General features: G+C 33.4%; 1 protein-coding gene and 1 long non-coding RNA gene across 2 annotated transcripts; both read left to right on the forward strand.

Moving 5' to 3' along the window:
* Window positions 1–13402: 13402 nt before the first annotated feature.
* Window positions 13403–14350, forward strand: LOC114394548. The gene is made up of 2 exons (XR_003662787.1): window positions 13403–13767; window positions 14001–14350. It is a non-coding gene; the product is annotated as an uncharacterized LOC114394548 (long non-coding RNA).
* Window positions 14351–17848: 3498 nt separating this feature from the next.
* LOC114395302 (disease resistance protein RPM1-like) lies at window positions 17849–21251 on the forward strand. The gene is made up of 2 exons (XM_028357040.1): window positions 17849–20707; window positions 20887–21251. Exon 1 carries the CDS (start codon window positions 18002–18004, stop codon window positions 20705–20707), a length of 2706 nt encoding a protein of 901 aa, XP_028212841.1. The 5' UTR covers window positions 17849–18001; the 3' UTR covers window positions 20887–21251.
* The last annotated feature ends 2407 nt before the right edge of the window (window positions 21252–23658 follow it).

The raw sequence follows: 23658 nt of genomic DNA on the forward strand, positions 1-23658 counted from the left end.
CCATCATTCTCAAAGATGACACAGATACAACTAATAAGAAAATAGGTAATAACACTCCCAAGTCAGAAGAAAATTTGAATAACTTGATACAAAACACACAACAATCTAAATAGGAAGAAATAAGGCACATGAGCACAAGCCTCAAGTTTTTCTATTAGATAAAAACAGTAAAATCACTAGCAACACGAAGAAAGGGTTCAGGGATCAGGTAAACTCACCTTTCAAATTTTGAAGCCGCAAGCAAGCTGCCCTTCGTCCGTGTGTTGCTAATCGAGAAAGGCAAAATAAAAGCCCCTACCTACCAGCGAAACAAAAACCTTGTCTTGACAATGCCATTCATTACACATTTTCAAGCAAGCAACACTAGGGCATGGGTACTTACCAATTCATACAATCGGACTGCGGCACGACACACCTTGAACAGGGCTTAGTGATGGGTCACAGACTTCTGTTCGACAGGGCTTGGTGATGATGGGTCACAAACTTCTCTTTCAACGCTTGGTGAAGACAAGGGATGCTGGTAAAGACCAAAGGGGGCGCTGGGTGAAGAGTGGAAAGGGATGGCTATAAAATCCCTAATTTGAGGGAAATAAAACAAAGGCGGTTCCTTATCCAAACCCGTCCTTGAACATTTTTTTATATTTACAAAAATGCCACCCAGCGAGTTACTAAGACGGTTATTTATAACCGCCTTAGAATTTACGTTGTAAAAAATTATTCTTAGCTTTGATAATTACAAGTTTGCCACCGCGCCACTATCTAAGGCGGTTCTGGATAACCGACTTAAATACTACGTCGTAATAAAACATTATTCTAGTAGTGTTGACAACAACAGCGTTGAATCATCATGAAAACTGCCTTGGAATTCAAGTCCCAAATAAACAGAATATGCATGTGAACCTATCTTAGTTTCTTTAGCAAAGTGATGTAAAACTTCTGAAAAAAGCCCAGTGATTTATCACATGTTGCTTTTTGATTAGTTCCTTCTTAGATGTATTATGTTTGCACCATGTTATGAGAATTTCTCTTTCAAGGATTGTAAGACCTTGTTCATTGTAATCTTTTTTCTTGTTCATTCTAATTATTTTTTATTTTGATAAAATTTCTTTTGCTTGTGGTTTCCCATGGATGCTTCCATTCACTACACCAAAATCATGGCAACAAAATTAAACAAAACAAATAATCAATCATACCTTGCGTGTGCATATATATATATATATGATTTGAAATTTCAGAATCTTGATCATTTTATTTTTTTTGTTGAATTGATCATTTTATTTTAATAAATAACATAATATGTCAGATAGAATCAATTATTTATACCATAAGTAAATAATATGAAAAATCTACTTATTTTTTAAATTTTTTTGAAAAAATGATAGAAAACCAAACATTTTGATGAAAAATAAACAATAGAAGAAATTTATTTATATGTTTAAATTTTGAAAAAATAACATGATAGAAAATGAAATAAGAATTCAAAAACAATATTATCCAATTCACCAATTTGCTAGCGTAATTATTTTGAATAATTTTAAATTACTACATTTTATGGTATGCTTTAAATGTGTTGTATACTTTCAGGACATAAAATGTTTTTACTTTTCATTTATTACTTACCATCATAATCACGGTTTTAAATATCAATCCACAACCACAATTGCGGCTGCAAAGTCAAGGTATTCTAACTGATAGCAATGGCATTGTGACCCGCATCACACATTTTCCCACAATACACTATCAAAAAAATAGCATTTTACATCGATAATAAAAGCCTTTCAAAGACGGTGAATGCCCGTCTTTAAAATTAATGATGTTGTAGAGGGTGGATCTTTCTACGACGGCCGTAAAAGGATCATCTTAGAAACACATGATAAAGCAAGTCGTGCTTACGACAGTAACGACGTAGAAAATAAAGTTTTCCACATCTCGGTCCTAGCATAACCGTCGTCGCAGAAACACGTGATTTCTAAGTCGGTACTAACGCAAGCACCAACGTAGAAAGCACTATTTTCTACATCGTTGCTAGCATAAGCACGACTTAGAAATCACATGTTCTACGATGGCAGTTACACTACGACCGATGTGGAAAGCTTTATTTTTTTAAGATGTTGCTGGCGTATGCAACGACTTAGAAAGGGCGTATTCCTACGTCGGTGCTTACGTCAGTCAACACCGACGTAGAAAGTTTAATATTAATTTAATATTATCAATTTATTCATATGTAAATTTATATTTTAAAATAATTATTTATAAATAAGTATCAATGAGTATTTAATTAGATTAATTATTAATAATGAACATAATAATATAATATTAAATTAACTAAAACCTATAGTTATCAGTAAAGTAATTATGAAAATTTAAAACCATATTATAGTCAAGTAATTAAGATAAATAATTATTATTAATAAAGATAATTATCAGTAAGTAATTAAAATGTAAGTTAATTACATTAATATTTAACAATAAAGATAATTATATAATACTAAATTAATAAAACCATAATATAAGCTGAAAATTTAAAAAACATTTTACTATATAATTGTTTACTAATTATGATAAGTCATATAATTTTCTTTCTATATATTATGGTTTTATTTAATTTAATATTATATAATTAACCAACATAATGATAAATAATGATTATCAATAAAGATAATTATTAATAAGTATTTTAAATGTATCTTAATTAGAAAATTAATTCAAAATATGATAAGTACATATAATTAGAAAGTTAATTCAAAATATGATGAGTACATATTATTTAATAAGTATTTTAAATGTAACTTAATTAGAAAATTAATTCAAAATATGATAAGTACATATAATTCAAAATTAATTCATAATTATATAATATGAAATTAACTAAAACCATAATGATAGCTGAAAAATTAAAAATTATGATTGTCAACTAATTATGATAAGTACATATAATTTTTTTACTATATATTATGGTTTTAGTTAATTTAATATTATATAATTAAGCATCATAAGGATAAATAATGATTATGTATAATTATTTAAAAGTAACTTAATAAGATTAATAATTAACAATAAACATAATTATATAATATTAAATTAACTAAAACCTAAAAGAAGATTCTAGAACCCCATTTTCAGTGGTGGAAATACCAAATTACTAAAAGAACATATAATATATAAGGTTAATTTACAAAATTAAGTGATGTGATATCTAGCATAGCAACAAACAATATAAACATTGTTCATGAAATATCTAGCATTCATAATGTATAACAAAGATCCTAGTCAACTTGCAAGGAACTAGTCTGTATGTTCCTTGTTCAAAAAATCAAGAAAACCTTCTTCCAAAAATATTGTTTCAGCAGAACCTTGAGAATCTTCAGTTGACAAATAACCACCTCCTTTTGAACTCCCATCACTGGCACTACTACAAAATAGAGCATCTACATCGGTTAAAATGGAAGCTCTACGTCGGGCTAAGCACCGACATTGCTTCAGGTGTCGTTGTATTCCGACAACGTTTACGACGATCATCCCATACCCGTCTTAGTAATAAACGAAGACAACGTCATTTTCTGTCGCCGACAACGTCGTGGTAACCATGAAAGCAACGACGGGTATGGCGTAATGGCCGTCGTTGTCTTCAACAGTCCACGTCGTGCGCCTCGTTATACCCGGCGTTGTATTTATGATATCAACGTCGTCGTCAACCTAAGGCCGTCATTGTATTCATGAGAACAACGTCGTGCGACAAGGTTAGGCTGTCGTTGTTGGGCTCATGTTCAACGACAGTCAATAAGCTTTGTGATGCTGGCTGCCATGCTGCAAGCATGTCTGGCTTATCAGACAAAGATTTGGGTATCTTGTGACAGGCAAGAGTGACCCTAGCACCATGACTGCTAATTTACTATAATTTACAGGTAAATGCTGCAGCAGAAGTTATATATGACCTGTGGACCCCACTGGTAATTTAATATTTGGAGCAGTAATACATCCATCACTCAGTGGCCAAGTAAGTTAGGCTATGCAAACCTCTTCCTATTAATCGGCTTTCCTATAAATGAAATTTCATATGTTTACAAGGGTTGTAAACTTGAAATTGTTTTTATTCCAATAAAATAATAACAGTTGGATATGAGATGCATTGAGAAGGGTGATTTTAAGGAATATCCATGTAAAAAATCACGTACTTAAAATTTCAGACATTGATAACTGATTTAATGTTTGAGTTAAAGGACTTGTCATGTCATACAATTGATCCTCTATCTCCACTCTCTATAAATGTATTAAGAAAAACAAAGTTTTTATCTCTAAGAATAGTATCCTACTTAGAGTAAATCATCTAAGACTGAAAATCAATGTTTTTATCTCTAAGAAAAACAAAGTTTTTATCTCTAACAAAAACAAAGTTTTTATCTCTAACAAAAACAAAGTTTTTATTTCTAAGATTAGTATCATACTTAGAATAGTATCTCTAAGACTGAAAATAATTCATCAGTTACAAGCAAAAACTTAGAGTAAATCATTCCCATGTACCTTTATGCGAAAATAAGGAGCTGCAGCATGCTCTAATGAAAACAAAATGCGTACGCTGAATGATGATTTCACAGGGTAAAGTTGTAAAACATGGACAAAAAACATAAGTTAGGTACTTAGGCATTAGAAAAGCATAGAAGAATGGAAAAAATCAAAATATTTTATACATATCATAATCAATACCTCGTTCCGTATACCTGGAATCTTCTCCTATACCTGGAATCTTCTCCTATCCCAAACGCTCTACCACATATCCAACTGCAGTGGTTGTTTCCTCAGCTATCTTCAGCGTTGGATGCAAAGAAACAAAGTCCCTGAAATGCACCAGAAAATTAAATAAAATTAATTTCTTTAATAGTTTTTCTTTGGATTGTTTAATTATCTTCAGTAAAAATGAGATTAAATAACTCCATCATATGTGATCATGCAATTTATAATTACAACCAATCATTTAAAAATATGTAACTGGAATTATATCAATCATGTGTGATAGGGATATAGAGTTGTTTATCTTCATTTTTACTTGTGTAATGTCAGAGAACTCCATTTCTTAGCTATGTGAAATGGTTGATTTCAAATTGTAGCATTTTTAAGTAAATTTTTTATCTTCATACTATCATTGTACGTTGTAATCCTAAGTTCAATATATTCATGAAAAAATATTATATTTAAATATAACTTGCCTATTCTTTTAAAAAAATCATGAAATTTGAGGTGCATTTTAATTTACCAAATGTGTATTTGTGCAATATTTGACCAGAAAATTAGGGGAAAGGAATATTGTTGAGGAAGCCCAGTGATTAGGTTTCAGAAATACCCCCAATTTAACCAGTTTTACTGAAAATTAGGTTTCAGATAGAGCCCAATGATGAATTGGTCCATATAGTGAAGCCCACCTCATAGGATAAGACTACGTACATTGCTGTTAATTAAATTTAAAAATGGGATATTTGTTCATATTTTCAATTCAAGTATATCTGTACAACGAAATTGAAAACTGATCTACGTATACCATATTGGTATTTGTAAGTATAACTGAGTTCTTCAGTATTGAAGAAAACCTTTGATATGAAAAACAAACTAACTAACATTCAACATATGCAAATCTCATGAAGAGACATTAACTAGAGAATACATGTCACCCTGAAGTATATAAACAGACAAACATGACCAGTAAATAAATTATCAGGCACCATAACTTCAACACTCTAAGCTTACATACAAGAAAACTGAAGGCAAAAGTTGAGGACGGCAGCTGAAGTCCTCTGTCTGATATGGCCTTCAAGAATTGCCACAAAACTGCCTTAAACACGTTAAGTTCTGCAAAACCTCAATCTTCATGAAAGAAGCAGTTCAATCTAGGCTTTGTTTGAATAAACTTCCCCATAAACACTTATAAGAGAAAAAAAAATAAGAAGAAAAAATAGATTAAGTTTCTTTCACAAGTTAAAATTAACTTACCACCTCCACTTTTCGGGAAGTTAAATAGGAGAACTTCTATAAAGTTGAAGATTTTAACCCATGGAACAAACTCAATATGTTTTACCTTATTTTCTTCTCTTATCAGTGCTTATGGGAAAGTACATCAAACATGGCGCTAATCCCAGCTTACATTTCATGAGTTTACGCAAATGCATCTAATAAAATTACATAAAAACAAAACATACATAGACAAATTCAGGGAACACATACAGTGGGAGACACAAAACCCGTATTGGCACCGGTCCCGAGAAGTGCAACCAACAGAAGAAGCGAGAGCAGGCCTGAGAAAACACAAAGTTAAATCCCCCCAACACATTTTTTTCTTATTCATGTCTAACAAAAGAGCCACGATGTCGTTATATTGCATAATACTACCTCCGTTCCTTTTTTTATAAGCATTTTTTTATTAAGTTATCAACAAATGTTCCCACTGGCAGAACACATCCCTTGGCTTCGCTGGATGTTCCCACTGGAAGAAGGGGCTTTTGCCAAGCATGGGCTTTAAAAATTTGTTGAATTTCAAATTTAAAGCATACTAATAACAGGAAGCATAAAATACACACACAGAGAGTTGGATGAGCTTTGATTAAAGAAACTATGGGAGCCCAGGTAGATGTTACACTTGCAATGCCTAGCATAGGGGCTAAACCCTAAACACAGAATACGTATACCAAATGCGAAAGTAATACCAAACTTCTTCAACTCAACAATTGCAAGTGAACCCTTAATACTATGACTTATTCAAGCAATACAAAACAAAAAACCAAAAACATCTTACCTTGACGAACAGTTGCAAGTGGCAGTCAAAGGGGCACGACTTCGGCAACGTGGCGGTGGTGGGTCAAAAACGACGTTTGGAGGTCGACAAACGCTACAATGTCAGGGAAAGGGCACAATGTGAGGGTGGTAAAGAGGGACACGGTTGGGAGCTTTTGGTTTCGTGACACAATACCTTCGTGGAGGTACACCCCAGGTATATAAATGACAGGCTTTACAACGGTGGATATGTTACACCGTCTTTGTAGGTTACTAGGTCAACGACGGTCTCTACTAAGACACCGTCGTAGATGAGTTCGAAAATGCCCCTGCCCACGAGACAAAGACGTTGTTTCATACAAACGACGTCGTGCAGTACATCCAGCACATAAAATAGTTATATATTTATGTAAATGCCACCGCGTTCACTACAACGACGGGTTTCAGACGACCGACGTAGACTGTACGATGTAAAATAGGGTTTTTGTAGTAGTGTGGGAAAAGTTAAGTGATGTGATTAAAATATTTTTTATCATGTTCATGCATCAATAAAGATAACTAATGCAACTCAAGCATACAACAGAACCCAAGCAGACCAATTATTTTGAAGAATCCAATTCACCAACACCTCATGAGGATTGAAGAAAAGAATATAATACATAAAAAAGAGAATTGAAGAAAAGAAAGAAAAAATTTAACAGTCAAGAGCATTGATTTCAAACCTTTGATAATGAGACAATCTGAACGTTAAGTGCTTCCAAAGTGATCCGCCTTTTCCTCCCATAAATGAAAAGCGTGCTCTTCCCTAATCCAGATGGAAAGAACAATAAATATAGGATTATAAGTAGTATATGATGCAGCATTTTATTTCAATAAGAAGAGATGCTATGCTGCTTGATTATTATAGTTTAAAGATCCAAACCAGAAAAGATCTATGTATTGTGTATTATAAACACAGTTGACAAATGAGTTTGAGATATAAAAAAAAAAAAAAAGGTGTCTTCAGCTTATGTATAAAAATCAAATATTACTAAACTTGAAAGCATAGAATACCTTCTCTGTGGATGAACTACCCAACCAAAAGGTGTTTTCAGCTTCATGCCCAAACAACCTGCAAAATAAACTTTTTGCTCCACCAACTTGACCAGCCAAGTGACCAAATTTCCTCCATTTCAACTTCAAATATTTAGAACCAGTGGTTGCATGAGGAGTACTTACCATGTTGAACATTTCTAAATGCTTCATGTCAGCTTTATTATATTCCAAATGTCTATCTGCATGAACTATTTTTTTTAACTGATCCACTGCATTATTCTCTGCACTAATACTTCTGCAAACCTCTCTGTAGAGTCTATTAGCACTTGAAATCTGCATGCATGCTAAAGAGAGAGTTTCTTCTTAATTGCAACATATGGTAAAACTTAAATATCTATTATGTATTGGAGCAAAAGGAAATAAAAACTTCAGTTGTGCATAAACAAAAAAATGGAAACGGAAAATACAGCATACCTGGCTTTGAATCTTCTCTCATGCGGCAACAAAATGTTTTGGACCAGCAATATACCCAAGCCGCCAACCAGTCATTGGAAATGCATACAAGAACACAGTTGAAAACCATCATAATTCAGACCCGAGGCTGTCTACATTGCCATAATTTACAAAACAGTCTAGGAAATACAGAATTTACTTCGAGATTAAAACAAAAACAAGGGATTAACAACACAAACACCAGCATGCCGAAAACAAAATTTGTAGTAATTAGAATTTACACTACCACTAAGAGCACATATCATCATATCCCTACAGACCAACCTTTGAAAGTCCATTCACAATTAGAATTCTGTTCCACATTCCTGGTAAAGATGCAAAGCTTGTATGAGTTGTCGGTGCATAAATTATGTGTTTATTATTTTCATTAGAGAGAACCTGTATAAAACAGCCATAGAGATCTTCAAAGGATCTATCATTGAGAAGAACAAATGCAGGCATCATGGATGCATGTCTGTACCAGAAGCCTGGGGTACTTTGCTACAATTTGGGCTATCTCTTCAAGTAATTTCTTCGACTAGACACATCCTGTGGGGTTACACAGTGAACAAAGAATAAGCAGTCTGGATCTTTCGTTAAGGTTGGCTTCAAGCAGTTTGGGATCCAAAAGAAAGTTACTATATATGTGGCTTGGAAGAATCAGAGCTATAGCATGAGCCAATCTTGCCATTTCTAGGTAACTCACATAGAATGGAGCTGGAATAATAACCTGAAACATTCACAGCACAAGGTAAATGAAAACGACCACAACTTGCAAAAGGATAAATAGCATGTATGTAATAAGTTTTCCAAAACCACAAAAATAGCTGGAGTAAATTTTTGTTTGAAACCTGGTAAGAGAAAACCTTGCTGGACCTGTGTTTGTTTTTTGGAGGAAATTATAAAAAAACAGAGGAGAGAAGAAAGACAATACGTATGCAGAGGAAATAGAATTATTCTATTCTAATTCCAATTGTTCTCAGCAGCGATACAATAAATAGCAAAAGATAAACTAATTAGATAACAAGATATTAACAAAACAGAATATTAAAACTAACTTGCTCCTTAAAGATAAGAACCACTTATTTGACTAGGCTAATCCATTAAAACTGCCTTACTCCTAAAATATAGGAAATCAACTTATTTACTAAATCCTATTTTAAAAATTGAAAAATAAAATATTATGCAGTTACAAAAGTATATCTTCAACACTCCTCCTTGCTTTTGGAACTGCAAACTCCAATTCTTTGAGTTCAAGTTTGTTGATAGGTAGTGACTTTGTAAATATGTCAGCCAATTGATCTTTAGACTTGCAGTAAATTAAGTTCACTTCTCCACTTTGTTGCATCTTTATCAAATAATAGAACTTGATGTTGAAATGTTTAGTCTTCCCATGACACACGAGATTGTTTGCAATAGCAATGGCTACTTGATTGTCAACAAAAATTCCAGTTTTGTTCTTTTGAGCAAATAGAATGTTTGATCTTGTTGTAGTGAGATACATTAGACATCCAATCAAGCTCCCATAATATCCTTCATCAATGTTATCAACACCTTCTTCCTTGCTAAACTTCTCCTTTTGATTCATTGGTGTGCTAACAGACTTGCATTCTTCCATTTGAAACTTCTTGAAATTTTCTTTTGCATATTTTCTTTTTTTCATGTTTAGCATTCTTTCAAGATGGCAATGATCAAGTCTCTTGTGCTTGAATTCCGTGGGTGTGACTTGAGTGAAATAGGTTGTATGCTCCTCCTCTGCTGGATCAAATGAGAAGCTTTTACCTTTCATTTTAACCCTTAGAACTTCCCGACCAAAATTGTCATAGATAAAGCAATGTTGATGTTCAAAGGACACTTTAAATCCCTTTTTAATCAACTGACCTACGCTTAACAAGTTTTGGTCAATGTTAAGTACATAAAGAACATCTGATATTAATTTGATACCTGAACACGTTGAAATTGCAACAGTTCTTTTTCCTTTTACAGGAATATAGCCACCATTCCCAATTCTGACCTTTGAGACATTAGTTGGCTTCAAATCTTTGAATAAAGTCTTATCATATGTCATGTGGTTCGTACAACCACTATCAATCAACCAACTTTCACTTGATTCACTACTCAAGAAGCATGTGGCCACAAATAGTTGGTCCTCTTCTTCTTGATTAGCAATCTGAGCTCCCTCATCATGGTGATTTTTGTTGAGGCAGATCACTGCTTCATGTCCTATCTGGTTGCACTTGTTATATTTTGCATCTGGTCTCCTCCAACATCTGAAAGGTGCATGACCTTTTTTGCCACAATGCTGACAAGGTGGATAATTTTTCTTTTTATCCTTACCTTTGTTTTGGTTGTTTGCACTGTTTTCGCTACTTGTTGGTTGATTCTTCTTGAAAAAATCCTTTTTGCTTTCATCAATTTCATGATATTTGGCAGGCAAAGCACCTTCGACAACACGATCTTGCCTCATCAACCTTCGCTGCTCTTGAGCTTGCAGGGCATGTAGCACTTCTGCCAATGTGATTTTCGACAGATCCTTTGTGTTCTCCAATGAAGCTATAGATGCTTCATACCTCTCCGGCACCGTTACCAAAATTTTCTCTACAATTCTCGAATCAGCAAAATCACTTCCCAACAACTTTATCTTGTTGGCAATACCCAATAATTTGTTTGAGTATTCTTTGATTGTCTCTGACTCTTCCATCCTTTGAAGCTCAAATTCTTTCCTTAAATTCAACACTTGCATGCTTCGTATTCTATCATCTCCAGCGTATTCCTCTTTCAGATAATCCCAAATTGCTTTGGGTGATTTAAGAGTCATGATTCTGATGAATATCATTTGTGAAACACCGGTGAACAAACATGATCTCGCCTTTGCCTTCTTCATCTTTCTTTCCTTGTGATTTTTAATTTGGGCCATGGTGGGATTTTCAGGCAGCGGATATATTTCATAATCCTCTTCCACAGCATCCCATAAATCCAAAGACTCCATGTAGAATTGCATTTTCACTTCCCAAAGATCATAATTCTCTCCATCAAAGATTGGAAGAGTTATGTGGGAAAAACTTGCTTCACCTTCCATGGTAGAAGTCCCGTAAGAATAAGGCTCTGATACCAATTGTTGGTTTTTTGGAAGAAATTATAAAAAAACAGAGGAGAGAAGAAAGACAATACGTATGCAGAGGAAATAGAATTATTCTATTCTAATTCCAATTGTTCTCAGCAGCGATATAATAAATAGCAAAAGATAAACTAATTAGATAACAAGATATTAACAAAACAGAATATTAAAACTAACTTGCTCCTTAAAGATAAGAACCACTTATTTGACTAGGCTAATCCATTAAAACTGCCTTACTCCTAAAATATAGGAAATCAACTTATTTACTAAATCCTATTTTAAAAATTGAAAAATAAAATATTATGCAGTTACAAAAGTATATCTTCAACAACCTGGAATATATGATAATCATATTGACCAAGTAAAACGGAGAAACAAAACATGTAGGATAAAAGTATCATAGAAGTTTGGAAATGAGTGCTCAGTCGCAGAACTTTTTGAACAAAAGCAGCCATGTCTAATTCAGACTGATTACAGAATGATATTATTACACTCGTTTCTCTTTTTGGCCACTAATTAGAGATCTTAAATTATTCAATTGCTTGCTTCTATATAATAAATTTATTTTAGATAGAAGCAATTATTAACCATATGCAGTAGATTTAGATATGCTAGACAAAAGCTCCTTTCTCATATAACCAGTTGAATTGCAATACTTGTCCTTTGCTGACCATATGCAGTACATTTAGATATCGTAAATCACATTACAATAATAAAAATTAGATGAAAGAAGAATGCATAGCAAGCAGCGCACCCATGAACTTCCTCTAAACCAAAACGCATTGACCGGAAGCATCCAGCAAGAAAAGAAACGTACATCGACTTCAATAAACTTTCAGAAAGCAAATCCTGGTAAATTCAGAGACAGTCAATGACATTAGCATCAGTAGTAACCTCAAAACAAAATAAGTCTACAAAACCTATGAAGTGAAACACAACATTACACTAAAACTACTTAGTTACCAAGTGAGGAAGACACTAACCATAGTTATTATATACGTGACATAGGAGACAGGTGACTAGAATAGGCATCAGCAATACTAGGACCTCCTCAGTCCAGCACATGTAAATTATTAATATTTTTGGATCAGCCAGTACAAGTAAATATAAAGTAATAGCAGTACCCTTTATTAGAGGATATTGAGACAATTGTCACATTCTAAGCCAGGATGGGTTGCTCCATGTCAATCAATTCCATGGTAATGTCCACCATGTCGGTGCCTATGGTTCTGCCCATGTGGCATTGTCTGGGTGACTACTTCAAGAACAGATAAGAAGAATCCCTGCAAGTGTATACGACATTTCAGATGACACTCAGTCATAAAAAAAAAAAGCTTCAAACTTTCGATAAAACAAATGTACCCATCAATGTCATTGTCCTCTATTGTTGCCTCCTGCTCCACACCGCATGGTTCCAAACACATGCGAAGATGAGCCCCCTTTCCACAAAAAACACATGCTAATGACGAAAATACCAATTGCAAATACAACGTGTATTGTGAACTGTTTTGGTGCATACCAAAATGAAATGAACACATTTCTATTTCTTTTGGCAGATAATGATGGTGACAGCAGCATAACTGTTTATAACACTTAAACCAAATACATGAAAAATACAAAGTCGATATCCGCATCTCATTTAATTAATGCTTTCTACATTGGATGGTTCTAAGTTTTAAAAAATAGGCTGCCCATTTTCGACGTAATGATGTCATCGTGTTGGTGTCTAGTGGCGTGCCATCAGCCAACCACTACACATTGTGAAAAACAAACAATTAATCATTTTCATTATTGTGAAGAAATAACATATCACCATTTGCTTTCAATGTTTTCGGAATAGAAAATTTATCAGAATTCAATCATTCTTCAACTCCGCGCTGATTATGTTCCACATCCAATGCATCACATAGAGTCACACTCATATCTTCCGTGTTGAACGTGACTCTACATTAAATGGAAAAAAAAATCTTGTAACGTTGTCCTTGAGACGCACCCATTTGACTGTTGATCCATTGCCACTACTTAAGGACCTACCATATTTGTCGTCCCTCTTTATTAATCGTAGTGCATACAATGGTGAAGTTTTGCAGTTCCCAAACGGGATTTCAGAACCTAAAGCAAATACTACTGGGAAGCCTTTTTATTTTGGAATCCATCGTTATTGAAGATGGAGCATTGCCTTCTCTCGAAAAGTTCAAGTTAGTCGGAATTACCGAACTGAAGGAGGTGCCTTCTGGTCTCTACAAGTTATCAAAGCTTGAGGTTTTCCATGCTATCAATATGTCAGATGAATTTCAAGAAAACTTTAATCTCAACAGAGGACAAGGTCAATGGATAATAGAATGACGGTGGAAATGAAAAAGGTCAGACTTTCAAGGTGTAGGTGTTTTTTTTTATTCTTATGCTGAATATAATTGGTATTGCTATTGTCAACTGTTTAGATTTCAACCTATAAGTTTTATTTGATTCCGAAAGTAATTCCTCTGTTTTTTGCTTCTCATACCCACTCTTTAATTTGGAATATATGCATTTTTTGTTGTTGTTTATTCTGCATGTTCCATCATTACTCATAATATACATGTTTTTGAATTGGTAGGCCCTGGGATTTAAGTTTCACGTACTTCTAATTCTCCATGTGGACTGTGACAACAACAACGTTGATTCATCATTAAAACTGCCTTGGAATTCAACATTGCTCCTTCAAGTCCCCAAATAAACAGAATATGCATGTGAACCTATCTTAGTTTCTTTAGCAAAGTGATGTAAAACTTCTGAAAAAAGCGGATTGATTTACCACATTTCGCTTTTTTATTAGTTCCTTCTTAGATGTATTGCACTATGTTACGAGAATTTCTCTTTCAAGGATTGTAAGACCTTGTTCATTGTAATCTTTTTATCTGTTTCGGAATAAGGAGAAAAACTAATTCTGTATACCTTTGCTTTTTATAATGTTTCCTTGTTCATTCTAATTATATTTTATTTTCATAAAATTTCTTCTGCTTGTGGTTTCTCGTGGATGCTTCCATTCACTACACCAAAATCATGGCTCATGGCAACAAAATTAAACAAAACAAAGAATCAATCATATCCCCACGCGCGCTATATATATATATATATATATATATATATATATATATATATATATATATATATATATATATATATATATATATATATATATATATATATGACTTGAAATTTCAGGATCTTGATCATTTTATTTTTTTGTTGAATCGATCTTTTTATTTTAATAAATAACATAATATGTTAGATAGAATCAATTATTTATACCATAAGTAAATAATAAGAAAATTTAACTTTTTTTTTTTGAAAAAAATGATAGAAAACCAAACATTTTGAGGAAAAATAAACAATAGAAGAAATTTACTTAAGTGTTTAAATTTTGAAAAAATTAACATGATAGAAATTGAAATAAAAATTAAAAAACAGTATTATCCAATTCGCCAATTTGCTAGCGTAATTATTTTGAATAATTCTAAATCCTCTTACTACCTTTTATGGTATGCTTTAAATGTGTTATATACTTTCAGGACATAAAATGTTTTTACTTTTCGTTCATTACTTACCATCATAATCATGGTTTTAAATATCAGTCCGCAACCACAATTGCTGCTGCAACTTAAGGAATTCTAAGTGATCGCAATGGCATTGTGACTGCAATTACAGCTGCATCAGTCACATCTTCCCACATTATAAAGGTTTTTTTACTCACCACAACGTAATTTAAAACCATGATCATAATAAAAGGTAGTAGGAGGATTTGTAGGAAGATGGAATAGGAAGATATAACATTACTCAATTGTTCTTTGTCATCCTTATTGACATTTACATGCTCATCAGTTGACTATCAATGTTTGGTTAGAGAGGAAAACGCTTAAAGCCGACTCTAAACTGATTTGAGTTTTTCCACATTTTGTTTTATCACTAAATATTAATTTGTTAGTTAAGTTTTCTTATAAATGTCAATTGGAGAAATTTGAACCTACAACTTCTCCCCTCTCTTCTTCCTTTAACATTCTCCAAATACTGGGTCAATCTTATATCTCTTACCTTCAATTAAACAAGTTCTTTCTTGACCCTAGGTTCACTTCTGCTGGATTTGATTGAGTATATTTGCAATTCGTTCATTGTATATCTGTTTTAAAACACCAAACGCAAGAAGGAAGAAACACATTAGTAAAAAAAATACAAGACGTTGAAATCATGTTATGGCTATGTAGTTTTTGTGTGGCCATTAATCAAACTAGATATTGATCCGCACGTTACATGGGTAAAAAAAAATAATACATGATAGGGTCTGGAGATATTACGTTGGATTATGTTTAAAAAAATGTAGAATTATTTTGAAATTTTAGGCATTTAAATTTTTCTAAAATTTTGAAATTTCTTATCGAAATACAAGGTTAATCACAATTTAATAACAGCCTGAGTAAGGTCTCTCAGAATTTGAAATGCTAACCTGAGAAGACAAGAGAAGAGTGTGGCACGTAAGCAAAAAAGGATGCAATGAAAGAATTGCCTTTTGAAAATAGGCAATTGCTATGTCACAGCTCTATTATATATTATAAATAGATAGATGAGTAAAACTTAAGAGTCAAATGAAATTATTACATTTCATGTTGATGTTATATCAGTTGCCTCTTTTGTAAAAAGAAATTAAATATATTTTTAATTCTTATAATTTAATATTCTTTTAATTTTTACAAATTATATTTAACATATCCAATTGTTTAACAAAACCAACATAATAGTTTTTTGTTGATTTGGTGCATATAAATATGTTTTTTTTACTTTCAATATATTCATTTACTCTTTTAAATATATTTGTTTACACTTTTAGTAATTTCAATCTTCTTATTTTTGTTGATTTGATGCATATAAATATGTTTTCTTTATTTTTAAGTGCATGTGGTTTTTTAATAGTTTATGTCTCTTCTTGGTGGAAGAATATTTCAAAATGTTCGTGTATCTCCTATATAACTTTCATACTCTTTTTCATATAAAAGTTTCTGAAATTTCATTTTTGAACTCGCGACTCTTCTCTCACATCGATGATCTTCTTCAAAAAAAAAAAACACCATCTGAGTTTGTGGAGCATTGATCGGGTGTAAGCGTAAGAGGACACGTAGAACTGCACCCGCCAGTCTAGGAAGTAGTCGTCGATGTTAATCACGCGGCAGAGATGCTCACCAACATGGAAGGTCTGGGTCATGCCTTGCTCCGTTATCTGAATGTTGTGGTTGAGTTAGTGGTATACGCCGTTATGTTTCAATTCTCCTCTGACTTTTCGTCCACGTTAGTATTCTTCTCTCTGGAAGCACATCAATCATGTATTCTCTTCTCTTTGCATTCATTTTCTTTATCACCTTCACAGTCTTTTTTATCCAAACACAAAATTTTAAAAATAAAAAATTTTCAATTGAAGTGTTTAAAATTCTTAAAATTTAAAATTTATCAGACTTTTAAATTCTTTTATCCAAACACACTTTTACATAAAATTATACAAATCTTTCTTCATTTTAGAACATTACTTTTAGCTTCCTGATTTATTTTAGGAAGATGATAAATTTTATGAAATTCTAAATATTAATTATATTTTTAATACCTAAATAAAAATCATAAATATCATAAAAGTGAACCTGAGAAGTATTAGAAGAAAAATTGTTTAGATTTGAGTGCATAAATCAACTGATGGATGATTGTCTCCCATAAAATATATATTTATATTTGTGATTTCTACTAAAAGAAATTGGTTTACGAAAGTTAGAGCTTAAAAATATGGAGTCAAATGAAAAATCAAAATGGATTGATACATGCAAGACATATACTCTCCGACGAACACCGTTTTCTAATTAATTTTAATTTGTACAACTAACGCTGACAAATACAATTAGCCTTCTTTAATCACATACAGATTAGCTAGATAAAAAATTCACAAGTTGCTATAGTACGACAAAAACAAAGGGAGGGAAAATCACAACTTGCTCACATAAAATGATAAACATTATAAAATTTAAAGTTGCTCTATTTTTTTTTTTAACATTAGCCTGGGTAAAAAATATATTCTAATTTGGTTGGTACAACTAATACTGACAATTAGGCTCATACTTCCGTAACAACTTTATTAACATTAGCCTGGGTACAAAATATCATTTTTAATTGTAAGTTTGTGTGGGAAATAAATATTTTTATTTATATGACGTCGACGTGTTCAAAATAACATTAGTCATACTTTTGTCAATTATACTATTATTTTCCCCCAAATCCTTAATTAATTTATATATATGCATTTATTATGGTGTATAAATGAAAAGTAACAAAATAAAAAATTTTATAACTGTTTTATAAGAATGAAGAAAATTGATTGTATTCTTAAAACCAAATAAAAAGGAAGCAAAATGAGTATTATTTTCTATTGGTAAATGGCAATCGATCACAATCGCATTGGTTAAGAGTGTACAATTAAAGAATGACTAAGCGAAAGTCAAACTCTTGTTCATGTTGAAGGACACAGTTTAGATTCCTCTCATCTCACTCTCAACACATACCAATAGCAGAAACTAGATCTAGCCTAAGATGGAGAAGTTGCAGGAAATTGCAGCATCCTTGGCTGTTGATTATTTGCTTCCACCCTTGAAGAAAGCTGTGAACTCAGTCATGGAGGTTCCAAAAGATGTTGCAGAGATGAAAGACAAACTTGATGGGATTCAAGCCATCATTCATGATGTAGATAAGATGGCAGCAGCTGAAGAAGGCAACTCACATGATGGTCTCAAAGCAAAGGTGAAGCAGCTGGTGGAAACATCTTTTTGCATGGAAGATATCGTTGATGAATACATGATCCATGAGGAAAAGCAACTTGGTGATGATCCTGGATGTGCAGCTTTACCTTGTACGGCTATTGATTTTGTCAAAACTACGGCCTCTCGTCTTCAATTTGCATACATGAACGAGGACGTGAAATCCGAATTTCGTGGAATCAAGGAGAGGAATGGAAGTAAAGATAACTCCCAAATCCAATCTTCTGGAGGAAACCAAAACATCCCGTTCGATAACCTTCGAATGGCTCCTCTGTATCTTAAGGAGGCTGAGGTTGTGGGCTTTGACGGCCCTAGAGATACATTGGAAAAGTGGTTGAAAGAGGGGCGAAAAAAGCGCACTGTAATCTCTGTGGTAGGAATGGGAGGACTCGGAAAAACTACTCTTGCCAAGAAAGTTTTTGACAAAGTCCGAAATCATTTCACTCTCCATGCATGGATCACAGTGTCTCAATCCTACACCATAGAAGGACTGTTGAGGGATATGTTGCTCAAGTTTGTAGAAGAAGAAAAAAGAGTGGATCATTCTTCAATGGATAAAAAATCATTGATAGATCAAGTGAGAAAGCACTTGCACCACAAGAGGTATGTTGTTGTGTTTGATGACGTGTGGAATACTCCTTTTTGGCAAGAAATGGAGTTTGCTTTAATTGATGATGAAAATGGAAGTAGGATATTAATCACAACCAGAAATCAGGATGTTGTTAATTCCTGTAAGAGATCTGCTGTTATTAAAGTGCATGAGCTGCAACCTTTAACTCTTGAAAAATCATTGGAATTGTTTTATACAAAGGCATTTGGATCTGACTTTGATGGACATTGTCCAAGCAATCTTAAGGACATATCCACAGAAATTGTTAAAAAGTGTCAAGGTTTACCACTAGCAATTGTTGTCATTGGTGGTCTTTTATTCGACGAAAAAAGAGAAATTCTTAAATGGCAGAGGTTTTATCAGAATCTAAGTTCTGAACTAGGGAAAAATCCCAGTTTATCTCCTGTCAAAAAGATTTTGAATTTCAGTTATCATGATTTGCCTTACAATCTCAAACCATGCTTCTTGTATTTCGGAATATATCCAGAAGATTACGAAGTTGAACGTGGGAGACTGATTCCTCAATGGATAGCTGAGGGATTCGTCAAATCTGAAGCAACAAAAACTTTAGAGGAAGTGGCAGAAAAATATTTAAATGAGTTAATCAAAAGAAGTTTGGTTCAAGTATCTTCATTTACCAAGGTTGGAAAAATTAAAGGCTGTCGTGTTCATGACCTACTACATGAAATTATCCGTGAGAAAAATGAAGATTTAAGGTTTTGCCATTCTGCCAGTGAGCGTGAGAACTTGCCAAGAAGAGGAATGATTCGTCACCTAACAATAGCATCCGGTTCCAACAATTTGATGGGAAGTGTTGTAAACTCAAACATTCGATCACTTCATGTTTTTAGTGATGAAGAATTATCAGAATCCTCGGTGAAGAGAATGCCTACAAAGTACAGGTTATTAAGGGTACTTCATTTTGAAGGCGATTCACTGTATAATTATGTTCCGCTCACAGAAAATTTTCAGGATTTATCCCTTTTGACGTACTTAAGCTTGAAGAATTCAAAGATAGAAAATCTTCCAAAATCAATAGGCTTGTTGCACAACCTAGAAACATTGGATCTAAGACAGTCTGTTGTGCGTATGATGCCAAGAGAGTTCTACAAGCTTAAAAAGTTAAGGCATCTTCTAGCTCATGATAGGTTGTTTGGGTTATTTGGTGGGCTTCAAATGGAGGGTGGCATTGGAGTTCTAACGTCCCTACAAACACTACGTGACATGGATGCAGACCATGATGCAGAAGAAGTAATGAAAGAGTTGGAAAGACTTACACAATTAAGGGTGTTGGGCTTGACCAATGTTCGTGAAGAATTCACAAGTTCTCTGTGCTCCTTGATAAACAAGTTGCAACACCTGGAGAAGCTATACATTAATGCAAAATATATACTTGGGGTCAATGATTTGCAATTTGATGTATGTGCACCTGTACTTCAGAAGGTTCGCATTGTAGGGGTGTTAGTGGAGTTCCCAAACTGGGTTGCCAAGCTCCAAAATCTTGTTACGTTGTCCTTGTTGCATACCCGTTTGACTGTTGATCCATTGCCACTACTTAAAGATCTACCAAATTTGTCCTCCCTCTGTCTCCTCAAGTTTTCATACATTGGTGAAATTTTACAGTTCCCAAACAGGGGATTTCAAAACCTAAATCAAATACTACTGAATCACTTGATTGGTTTGAAATCCATCGTTATTGAAGATGGAGCATTGCCTTCTCTCGAAAAGTTAAAGTTAGTTGATATTCCCCGACTGAAGAAGGTGCCTTCTGGTCTCAGCAAGTTACCAAAGCTCGAGGTTTTCCACATGATATGTCAGATGAATTTAAGGAAAACTTTCATCTCAACAGAGGACAACGTCAATGGAGAATAGGTGTGCTTTTATTCTTATGCTGAATATAAATGTTATTGCTATTGTCAACTGTTTGGCTTTCAAAATATAAGTTTTATTTGATTCCTACAGTAATTTGGAGTGTATGCATTTTTTTTGTTGTTAATTCTGCGTGTTCCTTTTCATCATTACTCATCATATATGTGTTTTTGAATTGGTAGGCCATGGGATTTAAGTGTCATGGACTTCTGATTCTCCATGTGGACTTTCACAACAATGGCACTGAATCATCATGAAACCTGCCTTGGAATTCAGCATTGCTCCTTCAAGTCCCCAAATAAACAGAATATGTGGTATGGACCTATCTTAATTTCTTTAGCAAAGTGATATAAAACTTCTGAGTAAAGGGGAGTGATTTAAGACATTTAGGTTTTTGATTCAGTTCCTTCTTTAGATGTATCATGTTTGTACCATGTTATGAGAATTTCTCTTTCACGGATTGTAAGACCTTTTTGGCTTTTTCATTGTAATTAATCTCTGTTTTCTATATCTGAATAAGGGGAAATATAATCAATCATTCGGCTGATATAGTACTTGAAAACAAATTAACAATGTGATATTTTCCTAATGCGACTATATGATATAGATACTGTTTCAAATTTCAGGATTTTGATCATTTTATTTTGTAAAGTTGCTTTTCTCAAATTCTGAAATGAATAATGCTCTCTAGTCTTTTAACAATCTTTTAATGATTAATGGTATTGGACATTTTAGTGTAATTGATCTCTTTATTATGTTAAAATAAGAGTACACACTTGTTTTAATGTAATAACGAGATGTTCGGTTTAGGCAAATTTTGGAAGTTACATGGAAGTTACTAGAACTTTCATCAACGGTTGGAAGTTACATGGAAGTTACTAAAACTTCCATCAACGACAGTTTTTAAAAGGAAAAAAACTTTCATCAACTGTCAAAAATCACTTGTTCTTTGATCATAAATAATCATTCTGGTTCAGAAAGCATAACGGGTGACAAAACATACAAGACCAAAACAAAACTCTTGAATTATAATCTTCTGATTTTATCCGATTGAACAATTTTGGTTGAACCCCGAAATTTGATTCAATCTGAAAGTGTTATACACGATTTCAGATTTATCCAGTATCATCTCGATTTTTTCAAATTAACCAACAAAAGATTGAATCAAATTTTTTTCGAGATGACGAACGATAATTTGAAGATGACAAGCAAGTTTGCGAAGTTGGACAAGTTTGAAGGACAGGATTTCAAAAGATGGCAGAAGAAGATGCACTTTCTCTTGACAATATTGAAGGTGGTGTATGCGCTGAGTACACCAATGCCGGTGTTTATGGAAGACGAAACTCTGGATCAAGCAAGGAAGCGTTCAAAATGGGAGAACGACGATTACATTTGTCGTGGACACATTCTGAACGGTATGTCTAACTCTCTCTTTGATATTTATCAAAATGTTGAGTCTACTAAGGAATTATGGGACTCTCTTGAATCCAAGTATATGGCAGAAGATGCCTCAAGTAACAAATTCTTAGTAATTTCTTTAATTACAAAATGATTGATTTGAGGTCTGTTATGGAACAATATAATGAACTGCTGCGGATTTTGGGTCAGTTTACTCAACATGATTTGAAAATGGATGAATCCATTGCAGTTTCATCTATAATTGATAAACTGTCTTCTTCTTGGAAAGACTTCAAGCATACCTTGAAACATAAGAAGGAAGAGTTGACTCTGGTTCAACTCGGTAGTCATTTCATGATTGAGGAGTCGCTGAGGGCTCAGGAAATTGACAAAGTCAATGATAAAAACGTAGCAGGTTCCTCTTTCATTAATATGGTAGAGGAAAGTGGAACAGTTAAGCAAAATTACAATGCTAAAGGTAACAAACGAGAATTTCAAGGAAATAAGAACAAAGGTCCAAACAAAGAGACAAAATTGTCATGTTGGAAGTGTGGGAAACCTGGTCATTTAAAGAGGGATTGCCGGGTGTTCAAAGGAAAGAACAAGGCTGGTCCAAGTGGGTCTAATGATCCTGAAAAGCAACAAGGATGATAGTGTTGCTTGGTGGTTTGATTCGGGAGCAACAAGTCATGTGTGCAAAGATTGTCGTTGGTTCAAGGAATTTAGACCAATCGATGATGGCTCTATTGTGAAGATGGGCAATGTTGCAACTGAACCAATCCTAGGATTAGGTTGTGTGAATTTAGTTTTTACTTCCGGAAAAAGTTTGTATTTGGATAATGTCTTATTTGTACCTGGTATTCGTAAGAACTTATTGTCTGGTATGGTTTTAAATAATTGTGGTTTCAAGCAAATACTTGAAAGTGACAAGTACATCTTGTCAAGACATGGTTCGTTTGTTGGATTTGGTTATTGTTGTAATGGAATGTTTAAATTAAACATTGATGTTCCTTTTGTTTGTATGGCCTCGTGTAGTTCTATAACTAATATGACAAAATCAGAAATTTGGCATGCTAGATTAGGACATGTTCATTACAAAAGATTAAAAGATATGTCAAAAACAAGTATGATTCCTCCTTTTGATATGAACATTGAAAAATGCAAAACTTGCATGTTGACCAAGATCACTAGGAAACCTTTTAAGGATGTTAAAAGTGAGACTAAAGTCTTAGACTTTATTCATAGTGATCTGTGTGATTTGCATGCTACTCCATCATTAGGTCATAAAAATTATCTTGTTACTTTTATTGATGATGCATCAAGGTATTGTTATGTATATTTATTAAATACAAAAGATGAAGCTCTTGATAAATTTAAAATTTATAAGAAAGAGGTAGAACTTCATCAAAATGGGCTAAACAAAACTCTTCGTACGGATAGGGGAGGTGAGTATTATGATCCGGTTTATTTTCAATCTACTGGAATAATACATCAAACTACAGCTCCCTATACACCACAATAGAATGGTGTAGCCGAAAGGAAGAATAGAACCTTGA

This window comes from Glycine soja, chromosome 18 (assembly GCF_004193775.1).
Source record: "Glycine soja cultivar W05 chromosome 18, ASM419377v2, whole genome shotgun sequence".
Lineage (NCBI taxonomy): Eukaryota > Viridiplantae > Streptophyta > Magnoliopsida > Fabales > Fabaceae > Glycine > Glycine soja.

Coding starts and splice junctions, on each gene's coding strand:
- LOC114395302 (XM_028357040.1), top strand. CDS start 18,002: ATGGAGAAGTTGCAGGAAATTGCAGCATCCTTGGCTGTTGATTATTTG.